Raw genomic sequence first — 19,370 nt, 5'->3', positions numbered from 1 at the left:
AAACGGTATCATGCAGGATGGGGCCAGAGGAGAGGCACAAAGAGAGAGACATCAGGCCGAGGGTTTAGCGCTGTGGTTCCAGCACCTGCCTCGCAAGTGGAAGGTCCCAAGTTTGATCTCCAGTACAAAAAAAGAGAGAGACATCAAGTAAACTTCTGTTCATCATGAATTTAAACGAAAAGATAGTGGCATCAACAGGAGAGAAGGAGTTGGTCTACACTGGCCTGAGTGTGATGTGGTTCTAGTGAAGCCGAAAAACACCCAACTGTTTTATTTGAAATGGTTAGAAGTCCTTTGCATTTCTGCCGGTGCTCATATTTGCAAACCCTCGTTAAAACCCGGAGAATGAATGAAGCCGGGGGAAGCAGCTCTTTGGTAACACTTAGAAGGTGCCTGCAGCCTTTCCCTCACCCCAAGTGGCCCACATCTCATTAGGGAATCTTAGAGAGCTTAATAAACAGAAGTGATGGCTGGGAGCCAGAGGCTCAGGCCTGTAGTCGTTAGTATTCAGAGGGTCCTGTGTTGTCCTGCCCACTGTAAGCCTTAAGGAATCATTAGCATTTTGAGGAAATCCAGGAAGCATTCCATTTAGAACCAGAGGAGAATTTTGACCAGGGACTCTAAAGCAGTAATAAAACAATAAAATAAAGTAAAATAAAATGTGTTTATAGTGAAAAAGAAAAGAGAATTTCCATAATCTTAATAAATATCCTCTTCTCAAAAGTATACTCATTGAGCCACCAGTGATCCAAAGATGGGTTTGCATATTTCCAGATTCCATTTTTGTAGATGAAGGCTACATGTAGTAAACTGGATTCTTCAAGGACCAAACTAGTCCTTAAAAGCTAAGCAATTAAAGAAAAAAAAAAAGAAACTTTATTTCAATGTAATGCAAGTAGATAGTAATAAAGAAAATATTTTTTAAAAAGTCTACTTCCATGGAAAAAAGCAAAGTTTCATAACACATTAATCACAGGATAACATTAGTTATTAAGCAGCTTTGAAAGGACATGAACTCTTGTGAATTTTGGGCCTCCCTACGTTGGGTAGAGAACACGTATTCCCTTTTAAACCAGGATTGTATGGAGGAAGTGGCTGCAGGTGGGATGCCGCAAGACTTTAGCGAATATTCACCACATCATCTTTTAACTATGGTCCCATAGAGGAGCCTGTACATCCTCCATGTAAAAACAAGGACTCCAGTGTCTTAGCTATATGTAGAGAGAGTTGGGAGTATTTAATGTACCCAAATTGTACAGTAGCTTTCAAGTTGTCTGGGCAGGTGTGCAGCAAGTTTGCCATCCTGACTGTGTGAGTCATGGCACCATTTTGGAAAGCAAAAGTTAAGCCAAAGGAAGAGGCTTACCTGACACCCTTTCTTCAGATTTCAACCCACTCTAGCTCGGACTAGAGACTTGAATGTCATGAAACGCAGGTTTCAGTTGTTTACAACCTGATTTCTGTATCAAGTCACTTAGTGCCTCTCAAACCCTGTGTTCTTGTCTCTAAAATGGAAATCATTGTACTGTCTACCTCCCCGCCTGTGATGGAATCAAATAGGATAATAATGCCCACATAGATGCCCTAGAAAGTGCAGAGTGCTCTACCAGGGTGACACTGTGGCTTTCTACTTAATGTCAATGAATGCTATTTCTTTTCTTTTCTTTTTCCAAATCGATGGTTTTATTTTCATCTTTAACATTAGCAGGAGTCCAAAACAGACTGACGTCCATGGATACAGTTTAAATGTAACAAAGAACTGAACTATGCACATTGAGGAAAGGAAAGGGATTTTTTTCAACACAGCCTTTTCCTGGTTTGCAGTTTCTGATTAGTAGAAACTACATTTTCCCCGATACAGTTTAGGATGAATACAATTTTATCACCAACTGTGTGTGGTAAGATGAAACAAAGAATTTGGAACAGATGTCACCCTACTTACTGGTCAGTGGCTGCATGGTTGCTGGCCCTCTAGCCCGGGCACCATCAGAACAGAAGAGCATCTCACTGATGGCCAGAGGGGACCTGGTGGCCATCATGGCTGTGATAACCATGACAACCAAGCGGAGGGCAGGCCTGCTGCACCACCGTGATGGGGGCTGACGTTCCCACCCTCTCCCACTTCATGGAGAAAATTACCATTCATTCACACAAACTGGTAGTAAGCCAAACAGTTAAGAAAGAGTCCGAATGAAGAATGAGCCACTTTCTGTTCACCCAGAGGAGGGACGCTCCTGCAGCCCCAAGTAAAGCGAACTCTGTGCTGAGTCCCTGCTCCTTCGGAGGGTACCTGAAGGTCAGTTATTGCTAGCAAAGCCGGAGCGGCCCTTCTCCACCTCGAAGATGTTTCACGCCCATGGCGACTGGCTTGGCTTGAAGCCCTAGAAGACGGAGGTGCGGCGGTGAGGCAGGCAGCCTCTGCATGACCACCCCTAACTGGGCGCCCCCTGGTGCCCTTGCAGCCAGTTCGGGTCACTCTGCTGCCCGAGAGGTCCCGAGGTGCCACACACCCGTGGGCTGGGCAGAGTCTGTTAGCTGGGCTCTGTGGGGAGGGACAGTCACCAGGCTTGCCAACCAAAACCTACAGAGCAGGCGAAGAGCAGCTGTGGAAACAAGTGTCACCCGACGCGGGGGGAAGACAAGCCAAGTCAGTGCTGGCTCAGGTGGGCCAACATCTCTGAAGCAGAGACAGTGACCTGGGCAGAGACATGGAAACGAGCGGCTATAAGGCCACAACTGTTGCCACCACCTCCTGTATCTACTGAGGCAGACACCGGGCAGTGGGAACGGAGGACCAGTGGGCATATGGCCAGCACAGGACAGCTCTCCTCAGAGAAAGGAGGACACCCAGATGCACGTCTGCCCCCACCCTGCGTGTCCTGTGCCAGGTGGAGAACTTTGGAGCGAGGGAAGGTTCCTGAGAATGGCTGGCGTGCAGACAGGCAGATGGGCACCGCTCTGCAGGCGGCTTGAGGACTCGGAGGAGGACGCCAGCGGTGCCACCTCCTGACTGCTGAGACATGGGTGAGAAACAGGGATTGTCCTGCAGAGGTCCTCATGGTTTGCAGAGAACAACGAACATCAGTGGTAAGGTACAGGCAGAATCGCAGGTTGCCTCGGGCTCCCTCCGAGGGAAGCAAAGGCCAGGGCCTGCCCCTGCACTGGGATCCTTGGGGGGAGGGGGCCGGGTCTAGCCGGGGCTCTGGGAGAGCGGGGCATGCCTTCTGACAGGGAAACTTGGCCCAGAGCAGACGCCACAAAGGCCGGAGCCCAGTCCTCAAGCTCCACTGAGCCTGACCCTCCTTGCTCCTACTTTGGGACCGGCCTAGCCCAGAGGAGCAGAGGTGAGGAGCCAGGCCTGGAGCTCCCCTGGGTGCAGCTCCATAGAGTCAAACTCGATATAGCAAAAGGATCTAAGAGGGTGGGGAAGGAAAGAGCAGTTTACCTATCAGATGTTGAATTTGAAGCAGTCTTGTTGCTTGGGAAACTGGAGGCAGATCAAATGCAGAAAGCCCAGGCAGGCTGTCTGTCTGTCCATCCGTCCGGCTCTCCCGGGAGGCTCAGAGCTCTTCTCGTATAAATGGGGTGGCACCGTTTGTGGCTGATCTGCTTCCTGCAAGTGGAGCAGGTGTTAGCATTCTTCAGGCAGTCACGGAGGCACTGGCTACAGAAGACGTGGCCACACTCTGTGGAGACTATGAGACATCATTCTGCACAAGCTCTGGATGTCCATCCATGCAGATGGAACAGCTGACGGTGCCAGAGGGCCTCAGTCCCAGGCACTTCTGGGAGCATGGGTGGTGACATACACATCCCTGTCCCTGGACAGCTCCTCATCATCGCTGCTCACCACACAGCTGTCCGTGTGGTCCTGGAGCAGCCTCCTCCAGGTCCTCCTTAGCCGCCTTCTCTCCTGAAGATGGTCCAGTGAGGCCTGCAGCACCACAGGCCCCACCCACGCCGGTTCTCTCCAAAGCCAGAGAAAAAGGATATGGAATCACTCGCCTTCAATAATCAACAAAGTCATTGTGAGTCAGGGCGATGACCATGGGCTCTAATGATTCACATGTGAGGTCCCTGATTTCATCTCCAGCCATTTCCACAAGTTCTATGGGCTCTGCTTCCAAGGCAGGCTCGGGGGTGGAGCCTGCTTCCCGAGTTCTCTTCTGGCCTTGTCTAGAACTTACTGCTCCACCATGATGCTTTCTCTGAGGGTGTTGTACTCTGTGCTCTCTGGCTCCAACAGAAAAGGAAGCGATCTACACTGAGCTTTACAGCAAAGTTGAACATTCTCAGCCTCTCATGCCCACTAGTTACTCATCTTCCCGCTTACAGAGAATTTGGAGCCAGGCAGATTTCCAGTATCTTGAAGTCCTGGTCACTGTCGCCACCCTGCAAGAGCTAGGAAGCACTTGGAGCTGCCAAGGAGACCTGCTCAAGCAGTCGATGAGTGCGATTTCTTAATGTCTCACAGGAAGGGAAGAATTGCCACAGTCATTATTGTGAACCTGACTTTGCAGTGACCAAAGATCAGAACTGGCTCTGTTCGGGGGTGACAGAAATGGAATAACAGAGATTTGAACAATCCATTTACAGCATTTTGGTCATCATAAGCAGCTCAGTTGCATGTTACCACTGGCTACTTATTAATGTGTGACAGACATGAGCTAGGAAGTGACAGAGAACATGCATTTATCATCCTGCCATGGAATACAAAAGCCTCGTTTGTCTGTGACTAACGGCAGGCTTCAGGAATGACATGGTGGATTATTATGCTGATACTTAACCAAAGAGATTATCATGTGTGGTTAGGTGTTTAATGTTGACTTTTGATAGTGATTTCTTAAAATGTGTAAGGCAGATGGCTTAACCAACTCTGCCACATTCATTCTGGTAATAAAAAGGAATAAACTGTGGATACACAGCAACGTAGATCAATCACAAAACATTTATACCTGATGGGGAAAAACTTATCCAAAAGCATACACACTGTATGATTCTGTTTATATTCTACAACAAGCAAAACAAACCTTTGGTGAAAAATAACTACAAATAACCCAGCCTTGGGGGCTAAGGAGGGGCTGGTGGCAAAAATGGAGGTGGAGTTTAGTGAGACCTGCAGCTACACTGAATTGCAGCAACTACAACAATAATGGATTGATAGATACACAACAGGGTATATCTAGTAAAAATTAATTGTCAAAGCTAGTGGTGGTTGTCTGTTGCTCATTGTCCATTTTTTTCAAATATCCTGTATGTTAGAAAATTTTATAATGATATGTTTTAAAAATATGATTTCAGAAACAATCTGTTAATAAAAAAAACACAAAAGAAAATCTGGTTAGTGGTTTTTGTGGTGCAGTATTCTTTTTAGCACTGAATATCCTTAGACATTTTAAACATTGCCTTTTCTCAAAATACTGGATAAAAGAGACATTTAAAATGATAAACACATAAAAACTAATGAGTTTGCACTGTTACATGAATTGTAATCAAATTAAATGTGCAATTAAAAACTACTTAACAACGTATTTTTGACTGTACAATTTCATTTTCTTTTGTCAATCTCCATGAACTATCTTTTAGAAATGTCAAGTTCTAAAATACAAAAAGAAGTAATAAGCTGATAATAGAATTCCGTTAAGAAGAATATAGCATTTTTATGAACTCTGCCAACTGATAGGAAGCATTGTTGAAAACCTTGAGTTTCGGGTACAAATGACATCACCTTGGCTTTTTGTAGTCAGTTGAGACTATGAGAAGTATTGGGATTCTGGAAGACTGAATTTAAAGTGAATATGCCAAATGAGAGCATTGTATTTTTCAAAAGTACAAACTTCAAAAGGAACATGTACAGAACCAATCTAACTGGTCATTTTTCACTGAATATTCACTGTCTCATTCACTGAGGTTGGATTCAGCTTCCATACATACATTTTAAAATAATATGGAGAAATAAGTCATGATTTAAAGAGGAACAAGATGATTAAAATAATGAAAAACTGGTCCTATTAGGAAAATCTGAGAGAAGAAATTCTGCAAACTCTTCTAAGATAGAAAGTTTAATCCAGTGCTTGATTACTATTTTCAATTACGTGATGTGTTTCTACGAAGAGATTCTATGAAAACACTAACAAAGGGGACTTAAGCAGAAATATAGTTTAGTTTACAAATGGAAGAATCTCCTGGCTTTGAGGTCAATTAGAACCTGGAATAATTATCAAGGGATATTTTGGAATCTGCATCCCTGGAGAATTACAAAACCAGAATATAAATTCTGAATAGTTCGACATTGACTTGCCACAGGCTGAGAACTAACTCAGATGACTTTTGAAAGCACCCTCCTGAATCCCCATTCTAATAATAATGTTTCATCCTACAATAATAATTTTGAAATACAACTTGCGACTCATTTACATTGTTCTTGCCTATGTATAACTTTAAATTCACTTAAAAGTAATGGTATTGGGCCGGGGATTTAGCTCAGTGTTTTTGCCGCCTGCTGCACAAGCACAAGGACCAGAGTTCGATCCCCGGTACCAAAAAAAAAGTAATGGTATTAATGATTCTTTTCATTGCACTTATCTCTTAATAAATGATTAGATATTGTTTTGGTGACTGTAATGCTGCTCTTTTTTTTTGGTACTGGGGATCAAACTTGGAACCTTGCACTTGGGAGGCAGGCAGCGGCACCACTGAGCTCAATCCCCAGGCCTTGTAATGCTGTTCTTAACTTTGTTTCTGTATTTTTTAATTATTATGAAATAATTATACAGTAGTCCCCCCGTATTCCCAGGGAATAATATATTCCAGAACCTCCTTGGATGCCTGAAACTTCAAGAATACTGAACATTATATATCCTGTTTTTCCCCCATAATTACATGGCTAGTTTAATTTATAAGTTAGTCACAGTAAAAAATTAACAGATAACTGGTCATAAAATAGAACGGTTATAACAAAAGTGATGTCACTACAGCAAAAGCTATTTTACTATAGACTTAGTAAACTAATAGGGCCTCTTTCTCTAGAAAACATCCAAAGAAATAGTGATGGCCTCATATCCAGCTGATTCGGTGCGACTAAAACTGGACAAAGTGAAATTGCATAAGGAGCTATTACAGTGTGTTCTCTCACTTTTCTCTTTAATGTTGTATCAATATCGTCATGAGGCTGTTTTAGTATTTACAACTCTGATAGTCATGAGCATTTTTTCTCTGTGAGACAGCCCCTATCTGAATCTGTTTAACATGCTCTGCCATTTCCCCTGCCACACCTCCACCCTACCATCCAAGGCTAGTTAGAATTGAGATTAAACTATCTATCATCCCGGAAAATGATGTATCTTCCTCTTGAAAGTCAATATGGAAGAATCCTATTTTTCTAATGTAGTATTTTTTAATTAGTACATGTTTGCTGTACATAATGATTACAAGGATCATGGGGAGTTGGTATATGTACAGAATGCACCTTTTTTTTCATCTCCCACCCTTCCCAGAATCCTCTTTTGCCTTCTCCATTGTGGTCTCTATTTTTCGGTTCTTATTCTTATTCCTTGGCTCACTTTTATTCTTACCTATTGCAGAGCAAAACTTGCTTCCTGTTGTGACGCTGTTCAAAACTTCGTGGTTTCACAAAATAACACTCCAGTTGGAACTAACATGAGTTATGAGGTGGAAAGTAAAAAAGAAATCCCAATTAGAGAGAGCATTTTTCATATGTTTCCAGTGGTGAGTAAAGTTTTATTGTGAGTAACCTTTCTCTCACTTTAAGTTGTAATTTAGGGGAATGAATGATTTAAAAATTACCATATTCTGTTACGTTGTATAAAATATGTACTGTGGACCATTTTTTAAAAGGCAATTTTTATTTGTTTCCTTTTTTTTGTACTTTGGGGATCAAATCCAGGGTCTCATGCATACTAAGTAAATTTTCTACTGAGCTACACCCCCATCCCCTAAAAAGGCAATTTTAATGAGGTGAGGCTCTGTAGGGGAGGACATTTATATCTTAAATGATGGGCTGTTCTGGTTTTTGAGTCTTCCAGACTCTTCTTTGGAGGATATAACTTTATCTTGGGAAGTAACTATGTAAGAATCTGTGGCCGATAAATATGACATCCATAATACAGGGATTATCTTCTGTGCTTCTGATGTATCCCATGCTCCTAGAACATTCCCCAGTACATATATCTAATAATTGGATGTTGGCTAAATTAAAAAGTCATGGCATGATACACTACTGCTTCACGTGGCGAGGAGAAACGTGTTGGCTAATCCAAATTTGGAAATTTTTTTTGTCCTGAAGAACATCCTGTTACATATAAACATATGCTTTTAGGCATCTTAACTTAACATCATCTGTTTAAAGGCAACCAGGCTCCTGGAGAGGTGGCTCTGTGATAGAGCACTTGCCTAGCATGAATGAGGCCCTGGTTTTCATCCCTAGTTAAAAAAAAAAGAGGCAACTAGGCCAAGTCAATATGGCCAAAAATGGGGTCATTGTATCCATGCAGTTTGCCAACTGTAGAAAGTTAGATTCGTATGATTAATTCTTTGGTTGGGCTTTTGATTTCTTTGAACTTATTGCTGCTCACGTAAATTGTTTCAGTGCTTTATTCGTACTGCAGTTCAAAGGAAGAATAATTTACTGAGAATAAATGAGAAATAAAATAGAGGAAAAAATACTTCAAATTATCTAGAAGAAAAAGGAGACAAAAATAACAAAGTAGTCAATAGTAGAGAATAGTTAAAAGACAAAATTTAGTCTTTTGAAGTGATCAACAAAATGAATGCAGTACATTATAGGTAATTGTACATCAATAAAGTTTATTTAAGAGAACAACCCTCATAAGTTGTTTTCATGATGCATTGAACTACCAATAATTGCAAAGATAATAACAAAAGAATATTTCCATTCCCTGTCAGAAAAGCCCTGGAGCATTCTACACTGGGCCACTTTTCACATGTGGTTGTTTGCTGATGTGTGTGTATCCATCTAGCTTTTGGTGACCAGCAGCACACATGAGCCACATCTATCCAGTCTCTTGCTTGGCAGAGAGGAACAACTTAACATAGCATCGATAATTCTGTGTGCAGTTAACATCTGCATCGGTTGTCTAAGCTTATACTGATTTTTTTTTAACGGGGAAAAGAAATTCTGCAACCAACACAGTAACAGTTGCAACGCTAGGTCACTTTTTTGTGTGGCCCCAAGCCTTCCGTAGACGGGGGCTCATGGTGGAGTTGACATCTTTCTCACCTTACTTCCTGCCTGTCCTCTCCGCTCTCCTGCACACAGGGCTTCCTGGACCAGCCAGGCATACAGCAGATCACGGAAAATACTTTTGATTAAACAATGTGAAGTAACTTCCCTGAAAACTTTGCAAGGTTATTTGAAGAGCACAGCAACAGAGTTGATTTTCAGCCAGAGCAAGCAATAAACAGGCAATTGAGCTGTGCAATTTTACATTTTTCTTAGGAGGTTTATTTTAGGGAACATTGGGGTTTGTAATTTATTTCAACTCCTACTGAACATGAGATCCCAAAACATATGGATGTTTCCCCCCAGTTGACCAAGAAACCAGAGAAAACATTCATTACTTTGAGTGCTTAATTTGAGATATTCTTCCCTCAATAATCTTTTCTGTTGTACTGTAAAGAGCATATTTGCATTTTTGCATTCTGCCCTATCTATAAAATTCAGAATTGATTGTAGTGCCATTGAGTAAACACTACCTGAAGACATCCTGGGCTAAAAGTTCCTGGACATGAAATAGCCTGAAGTATTTGGAAACCATTCATTTAAAAACCAGGCACTAAGCTGGGCATTGTGGTTATTAAAGAAAATATGGAGCAGCATCAAATTAACATTTTAACGCAGTAAGAAACTGCACTGTGTGGTGGTTAAGATCTGGGTCCTCTGGAGCAAACACCTGGGTTCAAAGCCCAGCTCTGCCTCTCTCTAGCTATTGCTTACACTTGTGCCTCCGTATTCTCGTCCTTAAAATACTCAGAGGGTGTTTGCGTGCATTAAATGTGCTAGTAAATTACGCGCTTGAAACAGCGCCTCTCCCACAGTAAGCATCACGTGCCCGTTACAAAGCCTATTGGGAGAAGACAAGTCTATTGGGAAAAGTTCTGACCCGGAGTTCTCTGCTTGGGCGTCTCCCAAATGCAGCATTGGGAGCAGGTGGCAGGCAGCGGCTCCAGGGTCTGCTGGGGTTCTGGGCTGCCTCAGAATACCAGCCCTGCACGTTGCCAGTGGTACCGGTGAACCAGCTCTGGGGAGGGGTGTACCTTGATTGTGCTTTAAATGCCAACACCATGGCCAGTTTCAAAGTGCCGGTGGTATAACTGCCAGTTGGTGGAATTCCTGAATGTCGCCCAGCTGGCGCCATCTAGCAGCCTATAGGAGCAGCTCCAGCGCGCTGCTGGCATGGCGCTGGGGAGACCATCGGACCAGCAGTGCTTATCCAGAATTCACAGTGTACTCTGCTATATACGGAGGAAGAGAGGTGGGGAAGCGGAAAGCAAGAAGCACCTTTCTGTTCTTGAGGATTTACATTCTCTTGTTGAAGACAGAATAGGTGAATCGGGCCCTCACCACGGTGGTGTATGAGCGGGCACCTTCCTGTGGGCTCAGAGATGTATTATTATTTCAGGGGATATGATAGGAAGAAGTCAAGAGCACTGTCGAGTCGGAAAGCTGTATTTCAGACTGCAGAGGAATTGGGGAAAATGAGAACCCTTTGGGGTACATGAGGTGGGTCCTAGAAGCAAATGGAAAATGTTCAGGCCTCAGAAGTTAATTTGAAATATGTCATCTGGAGCTGGTCGGCCTCCCTGAAGCATACCGGCTGGTCACTGCACAGACGTCCAGCATAAATCTAATGCCCTTGTGGACCCCAAAGGCCCGACTGCTTAAAACACACGGGAAACTTCTGCTAAATTACCTATTAATTTTGTAGCTTAGAGTAAAAGATTTAATGCTACTTTCTAATTTCATTATTCTCTCCCTTTCTTTGCTAAAAAAAAAAAAAATCTCTGTTAAAAAGGTGCTATGTTGAATTTGGCCATTCTCCTTTCTATGATATAAGATATATTATATTTTGTATACAAATGTATTTATAAGCTTACTTTTTATTGTATATTATAAAATATCGGTTCTCTCCAAGAGAAGTGAAACAGATTTACATGATGTCTTTTTATTATGTCATAAGTTGATCAGCATCCTGTTACTTTTTTTCTTTTTAAATGCTGCTGCTTTTCCCTGTTCTTGTTCTTTTTCTTCTCCTTAGCATGTGTGAAAAGTTATTATAATTGAGCTGATGATGTCTGTGGTTATTAAACCAGTGATATTTCATGGCAATTTCACTTTGTTCTGCCAGTCTCAGCCTTTTGTGGAATACCCTTATAATCAGTGTGCCGTGGTTGGAAACGGAGGAATTCTGAATAAGTCTCTCTGCGGAGCTGAAATAGATAAATCTGACTTTGTTTTTAGGTAAGAGTTGTTCTTTGAAACCTAAGATCAATTGGATATTTCAAAGACAGAATGGCAAGATACCGCGTGTGTGTGTGTGTGTCGATTTTGACTCTTGAGTTGTGTTGCTAATGTCTACAAATTACCCATGTTAGGCTTCCCTGGAGGATTACACGGCTCACAAGTTTCTCAGAGTGTTCATACCAGGCAGATAAAAATGTGCTTTGGTCATCTACCTTTAGGAAATGGGGGTGAAATCGAGATGAAAGAGGGCTTGGCACTGCAGAACTCATCGGAGGCTTCGGTGCTTGGATAGGTACCATGACTCCCTTGGGAGGACTCCAGCCAGGAGCATTTCCCAGACTCACCCGGCCTTGAAGTCATGCCTCTCTTACAGAGGACGTCACAAAAGTTTCATTCTCCAGTGTTACTAGGGGAAATGCATTTTACAGCAGTGCAACATCATTGTTCAGTCTTCGGAGTTGAAATTTTAAAATATTTTGTGCAGCTTATAAATTATGGTCTTCTAAAACATTTTTATCTCAATACCAGCTAGTTTATAAAAATACAAATAAAATGGTTTTAATATGTGGCTGGTACTAATAAGCCATTCCACAGAGCATCTCCACTTTCAGAATATGATCAAAAGGTGATTCTTTCATCATCTGAGGATGAATTTCAGTTGAAATACATCTTTTTAAAATGTAGAAATCTATTTCATTCTGTTTTAGGAGCATTGATTTCATACATCGGAGATCCTTTGGGCCCCATTTATTTCATGCTATCCTTTTTACAATTTTTTAAATGAGATTTTCCATAAATACTGTACTGTAGCTCCTCCTTCACTGTAATCTCATTTCAAAATTTTATGCTGAAGATAATGACAGATCAACAATAGGCCTTACAGTGCAAAAATTATTGAATGTATTATTCATGATTAAGATGGCCAATATGTGAATGGCTTAGCCATTCTGTTTAAATTCTCAGTGTGCAAAAGAACCATAATGAAGACAAATAATTCTGCATGCAATAGACTTCTTGTAGACTTAAAATTCCCAAAACATCTGTGGTGAGTATTCCACCTAAACATTCATTTTACTTTATAGCTAGTATAAGAAATATAAGTTTTGGCTTCAACCCTAAAAAGTCCCAACAGCTATTTGATTTATAACTTTAAAATGCCTGTAAATGCCTGTATTTCTGGATTCTGCTTCTGCTGATGCCACGTATTTTTATGAATATAGAGTTCCCTTAAAACTTGGACAAACTTAATGGCAAAATGAGGAATAGATGTTGTTGGAGTCATTAGAATGTACTTAATTTTTAAGCCCATACTTGTTTTGCCTATCATATTGATTATAAAACAATTTGGAAGCTACTTAATTGTTTTTTATTTAAAAGATTAGGAGTTGTGGATTAAGTATGTAACTATACTTAAAAGATAGTATGTAAGTATACTTAAAAATGGTAACTATATGATGGTATATAATGTGTACAATTAATGAAATACACATTACATTAATATGTTCAATGTGATGAGGTACACAAAAAACATTAGCAGAAACGTTGGCAGTAAAACAAATCTTGTGACTGTAAATCCATATGTGTGTGTGTGTGTGTGTGTGTGTGTGTGTGTGTGTATCTATATGGCCATTGTGTACATTATATGTAGCATATATATATATCCCGATCCTGTATTTCCCCTGGAAGTCTTCTGTGATCTTATATTGGAAATCATTTTTGATTCTTCAAAAGAATACGAGGCTATTTCTCATAGGAAGCCCACTAATAAGGTCATTTCCTTGGCCTTGAATCTATAATTAATCTTTATTTTCTGATGTGTCTTTTATATCACAGAGGGAAGTGTTTTGTTTCATGTATTCATTATGTCTCACAGGACATGGAATAGAATATTTCAACCTCAGTCATATCACAGAGGATGTCATCTTTAAACAGCCTTCCTACGAAAGCACTTGATGTCCCTTTTTAGGGTTAGCTTTCAAGAAATGGGCTACTTGAAATTTAAAATGTTTAGGGAGTCATAACCTTCTTTCTCCCTTTTTTGTGATCTTAGATGTCTTAATTTGTTTTCCAGTGTAAAAACAAATCAGTGCTCAAAGGAAGATGAGAACACCGCTATGAAGACATCACTATAAGAACATTAGGGTTTTATTTATTAATACCAGAGTTGGGTGGCGAAACCATCATATAAGAATTAAGAGATTTTATTTTTGTGTAGTCTTTGCCTCTGGCAAATGCTATAACCTTAGTTGCTGTGCTTCAATTTTTTAAAATCTGGAAATTAGTGATCACACCACTGTGGGAATATAATTAATACAAATGACAATTTTAATAAAAGGATTGGAAACTGACAGGCATGGTGTACTTGGCATTTCTGGTTTTCATACTTTTAAAAAGTCATTGAAACTAACTACTAAATTTATGTATTTTAAACAATGTGGAAATGTCAAAAAAGAGCTCAGTACTTATGAAATAGCCTTAAAGGGAAATTGGATAAATTCTGAGCATCCCTGAACAACAACGATATTCTCTAATGTAAGGACAGTAGTCAGATGTGTATGTGTGTATGTATTGCTATGTGTGTGCATACTAAATTTTTATAAGTTGTATTTTGAAAATAGTTTCCCTTCCATATTTCAGGTGTAACCTCCCTCCAACCACAGGAAACATTAGCAAAGATGTTGGCAGTAAAACAAATCTTGTGACTGTAAATCCCAGTATCATAACACTAAAGTAAGTGTTTCCTGGTTACACAACTATTCAAGAACATTTTTTAATTGTTTAACATGTTTCTAGGTCTAAGTGTTAATCTTGTTTCTGAGGGTGACTTGCAACACAGCTAGAACAGCTTTTGAAGAAAAAAAATAAAAGAATACCTTTGAAAATGTTGATTCTATCAAGGTTGTGGTTCATCAGAGGTTTGACTTGGTTGTGCTACTGTCATAACCTAGATTAATCAAATGAGAGCTTATTTGTCTCTTCATCTTTTTAACAATACTGAAGTCAGTTTCTTCTATTTCCTTTCAGAGTTTTAACATTACTCTTTGAACTTCATAGCTCTTGCTACGTAAAACTTAGTCTATTTAGAAATTTTGGACAGTTTGGTAAAATACAATTTTCATTTTGGATAGTATCTTACTTCAAAATAATTTCTGTGTTTCATTTCTGCAGTGTAACTACTTCACACTGTTGACTGGTTCATGAAAATCACAAGCATAGCTTTACTCCATTGTTCTCATCAGAAACGACTGATGACTGTTATTAATAGACTGTGCCCTTGCAAAGACTTTTAAAAGTCTTGAGCAGAAACAAAAGATTGTACCTGACAGAAGAAAGCTGACTTTTAAAATATGATACAATTATGTTAACAGGCAGACTAAGGTATCATTTAAATCATACATATAGTGAAAGTACAATGCATGGAGGAAATTTTTTAATGTAATAGATATTTCTGTCTACATCTGCATAGGTTGTTCAGAGGAAACTTCTACTTTATAACTCAATATGTGCAATACATGCACAAACCACAGGTATACAGCTCAGTGAATTTTTTTAAATGTAGATGTATATATGCTATGCTTGGGAAAAAAGCATCCAAAGGAACTTAAGAAAATACCACAGGGTTGGAATGTAAAATAATACAAGAAATGTCGGTCCAGTAGGGTAGAACCCAGCAAGAAAGTAGAAATTGAAAGCCTAGGTATTTCATGAGAGATGAAGAGCTGGTCCTTGATATATATATATGATGCTTGAATGATTTTTCTGAGTCTATGGCTTATCTCTTATACATAGAATATAAATAAACGATTCAGTTTTTTGATGGGCAGTAAATTCAGCCTCATGGTACCAAAGCTGTTCCATTGATTCTTATTACTGTGATTATCATGATTTTTAAAAAATTTGGCAGATATGGAAACTTAAAGGAGAAGAAAGCACTATTTCTGGAGGACATTGCGACCTACGGAGATGCCTTCCTCCTTCTGCCCGCGTTTTCCTTCCGAGCCAACACTGGCACCTCTTTTAAAGTGTTCTACACACTCAAAGAATCTAAAGCAAGGCAAAAAGTTCTCTTTTTCCATCCCAAGTACCTGAAACATCTTGCGCTCTTCTGGAAAACGAAAGGTGTGACCGCCTACCGCCTGTCCTCCGGCTTGATGATCACAAGCGTTGCCGTGGAGCTGTGTGAAAACGTGAAGCTCTATGGCTTTTGGCCCTTCTCCAAAACCGTTGAACGCACACCTGTCAGCCATCACTACTACGACAACAGGCTACCCAAGCGTGGTTTCCATCAGATGCCCAAAGAATATAGCCAGATCCTCCAACTTCATGTGAAAGGAATCCTCAAACTACAATTTAGCAAATGTGAAGTGTCATAAACAAAGTTTCTGACAGTGAGCCTAATTTTCATAGAGTGCAGTAGGTGAGCAGTGTTTCCAAATGCTAAAAGAGGTGGTTAATGGGTATTATAGGAAGAACCCCAAAGCTTGGTTTGACCAAAGCTCTCTTTCACTTTGTATCCTCTGCATGTCAATCACTTCAGTTTTCAGTTTCCTTTGTTTGTAAAAGGAGGATCATGCTACTGAGTTAGAGAAGTAAAAAGGAGTAATTTATGAAAACTCCTGGTGTAGCATTTGGTGTGAGGTAGAGAGTCAGTAACTATTTCTGTGTTAATATTAAAAACAGCCATTTCCACTCTCACCAGAAGATAGAGGGCATATTATCTTGGAGACCCTTTCTCAAGAGAAGAGCTGAATTGCCATATTTACTGCATTTTCTTCTCTCCCAGTCTTCGCTTTATTAATATCCTTCCCATTTTTCTTTTGTACAAGAAAATTGTGGAGTTAAACAAGAAATCTTTGATTATTCCGGAATGAAAGTCTTCTCTTCGTAGGGCAGTGTCCCTGCCTCTGATTAAATTCTCCTGTGATATTAGCCTCACTGCTGTGTTGGATAGATTTGGGCCATTTTTTTCCCACTGTTATCTACATTTGAAATCATTCTTTATTATTTTATATTTTCTTTCTGTCTCATTCTTATGCCTTTTTCTCTCCCACTGACAGAATATACTTCAAGGACATGAATAGTTACAGTGCCCAGGCTTTTTCACTTTTTGTCTTGTCTGTGGATCACTTGTTTGATTTAATTTTAAAAAATATTGAACAGCTACTTTGTGCCAGGCCCTGTACCAGGCTCGGTGAGAGGGCTAGAAAGACTCGCTCTCGCGAGAAGGAGCACACATGCATGTCATTCACAATATGGTACAGCAAGTGTTATAATGATAACAATTATGAAAGAAGTGCTGGAAAGATCACAGACAGGAATAACTCAGTCTCTTTCAGTGCACTCTATTTCAGAGTATCTGTTTCAGAAAAGAAGCCATTTTAGAAAAAATGAGGTATTTTTTCAAAATGAGGGTAATTCTAGGGAGAGGGAATGATAGGAGAAGAAGCTGTTCCCTTGATTCTGATCCATCAGAATGAGAATATTTGAACATAGATCATGGTTTTTGCCCCAAAATTGTCACACGAGCATGGGAACGGTGCATGGGGATGGTGGCTTGGGCTGACATCTGTAAAATAGGGACAATTCAGACATGACCAATTTAATAGGAGGGTTTAAGGGTGAGAACACCGAAAAAACGTAATTCCCCCCAAGAAAGATACGTGCTTATGTGAAAAATAAGACTTATAGTTTAGGCACCAGTATAAAATAAAACTCGAGTAGATATTAAATATTAGCATTTTATGCCACTCCCTTCCTTATGTTATGATGATACTCATATGTTATCCTTGCATCTGCTGAATAAGTTATTTGACTTACCTATATAATCATGTATGTACTTTTCTGCCCATCATTGAACCTTTATAAGAAGACTAGAAATCAGAGTGTAGCACGTCAGTATGTCAAAATAATTATAATTTTTAAATTAATGATCAGAGCCAGAGTATTGTTTTCCTAAACATCCGCTTTTAAGAACACTGTGCTATAAATTGTTCATTTTATAAAATACATCTCTACTTTGTACTTGACATATGTGTTGTGATTTTGAGTTCATATTTTCATAGCATATGAAACGTACTAGCTTTATAAATTGGTGATAGTTCCTCTATGAATATTTTTCAAAAGGAAAATGCTTTTTGTTATATAAAGTCTAATTTATTTATTATCTTTCTTTTTGTGGTGAATGGATGGCTTTTTTATTGCTTCTAATGGATTTAATTAGTTTTAAGTAATATGCTGGCAGCATTCATAATGTTTCAATCATGTTACTAGAAATGGATTCTTTTTTTTTTTTTTTTTTTTTTGGTACCAGGGATCAAACTCAGGTCCTTGCGCTTGCACAGCAGGCGGTGAAACCACTGAGCTAAATCCCTGGCCCTAGCAATGGATTCTTAAAAATAGATGAGAACACCCTAGTATTTTAGTTAGTAAAATGATTTTTTCAAAATGTTTATAGCAAGTGAAGTAAATGATTTCTCTTTAATACTGGAAATATATGATTAAAGACTAAAAGTAATCAAATATACTGAAATAAATTGTCAAATGTACAAGGCAGAGATTCTACATGTTATTTTAATAAAATTGCATATGATTAAGACGTTTAAAGTTTACTTATGTTATTCCCATATAAGCTATTTTAACTTAGAAAGTTTTCTCTAGAATACCAAAATGGAATCTCCAGAAATACTCAAAGTAATATGAGGTCAAGAGGCATAATGATACCCAAGTTCAAATAAAACTTCAATAGAAAAAAATATTTGTGAGGTTTTTTGTGGAGAAAATTACATGCACATATCTGGATTTTATTTCTTATTTAACATCATGTTATCATCTTAAAAGCGTGTTTAAAATTTTACCACTTGATTTACACTAGCCAAAAACTCATTGGTCAAAAACAAACAAATAAAAAAATACCTAGAGATTTCTTAAGCATGTCACAGTCAGACTTAGTGGCAATTAATCTACAAGTCGATAAGGGGGAGTTTATAGCCTTTTTGTTTTGATCTTGGTAAAAGCTTGGAGTAATTCACCATTGCAGAACAAAAAGCCCTGTGATTTGTGTTTTACAATTTACATGCCATATTGGCTAAATTCGTGTTCCATCATATTTTGAGTAATGTGCATTCTTCATGTCTCTTCCAAATGGTTCAAGGTCGAGAGTATCTGATGTTATTTGAGGCCCTCCCATGCTCTCTCTAGTAGAGTCTAGTGTGTTGTAGAGACCTGGAGGGAGTGGGGGCCACATGTACCTCATCCACATCATAATATTTCCTTCTGGGGATAGCAGGACTTTCCACCTGTTCCATTGCATGTGCCAATAATCTCCTTTTGTTCCAAAACATAACATGACTTAGAACTTTCCAAAATATGATAGACCATGAATTTTAACATTTTGGCTTATCAGCTATGTAAATTCCAAAGGTTAAGTCATACTTCCTTTTGCTCTGTAATGGCAAATTATTGCAAGTTTTCCAACAAGATCAAAGCACAAAGAAAAACTATGGAGATTACCCACCATAAGTCTAACTAACTCTCTCAAGAATGTATAAGTTCAGCATTGTTTAAATGTTGTTAAATGGATTAAATTTGATCTTTTGCTCTTAAAAGTCATGTATATCAAATGGGAACTGAAAAGGGCTGTCTGGGTACTGGTGCTAGACAATATTAGACCTTCAGTTAGGGTTCTAGCTCATAACACTATACAGTAGCAGTTTCTAAGGGAGCTACAGGCTCACTTGCTTCTATTTTCTACTTGGCGTTCAGCATCATTGCACAATGTGACTGAATAACGCGTTTCCAAAATAGTTTTCAGCCAAATCCACAGCCAAACAAGAAAGAATCATTTAAATATGTAGGTCATTTAAGAGCA

The 19,370-nt window shown here is 39.5% G+C and overlaps 1 protein-coding gene across 1 annotated transcript in view; it reads left to right on the top strand.

Moving 5' to 3' along the window:
• St8sia6 (ST8 alpha-N-acetyl-neuraminide alpha-2,8-sialyltransferase 6) overlaps window positions 1-18,094 on the top strand; it is a 114,799-nt gene extending 96,705 nt beyond the window's left edge. The window contains exons 5-8 of the mRNA XM_004859967.3: window positions 7,584-7,728; window positions 11,388-11,500; window positions 14,141-14,233; window positions 15,408-18,094. Coding sequence (XP_004860024.2) covers window positions 7,584-7,728; window positions 11,388-11,500; window positions 14,141-14,233; window positions 15,408-15,876 — 820 coding nt within the window. The 3' untranslated portion in view covers window positions 15,877-18,094. The remainder of the gene's footprint in view (window positions 1-7,583; window positions 7,729-11,387; window positions 11,501-14,140; window positions 14,234-15,407) is intronic.
• Window positions 18,095-19,370: the final 1,276 nt, after the last annotated feature.

The sequence above is a fragment of the Heterocephalus glaber genome, unplaced genomic scaffold (genome assembly GCF_053883595.1).
Source record: "Heterocephalus glaber isolate CG9 unplaced genomic scaffold, H.glaber_assembly_v1.0 deba00000768, whole genome shotgun sequence".
Lineage (NCBI taxonomy): Eukaryota > Metazoa > Chordata > Mammalia > Rodentia > Bathyergidae > Heterocephalus > Heterocephalus glaber.
Note: the sequence above shows the minus strand (reverse complement) of the source record. Positions and strands in the feature narration are given on the sequence as shown.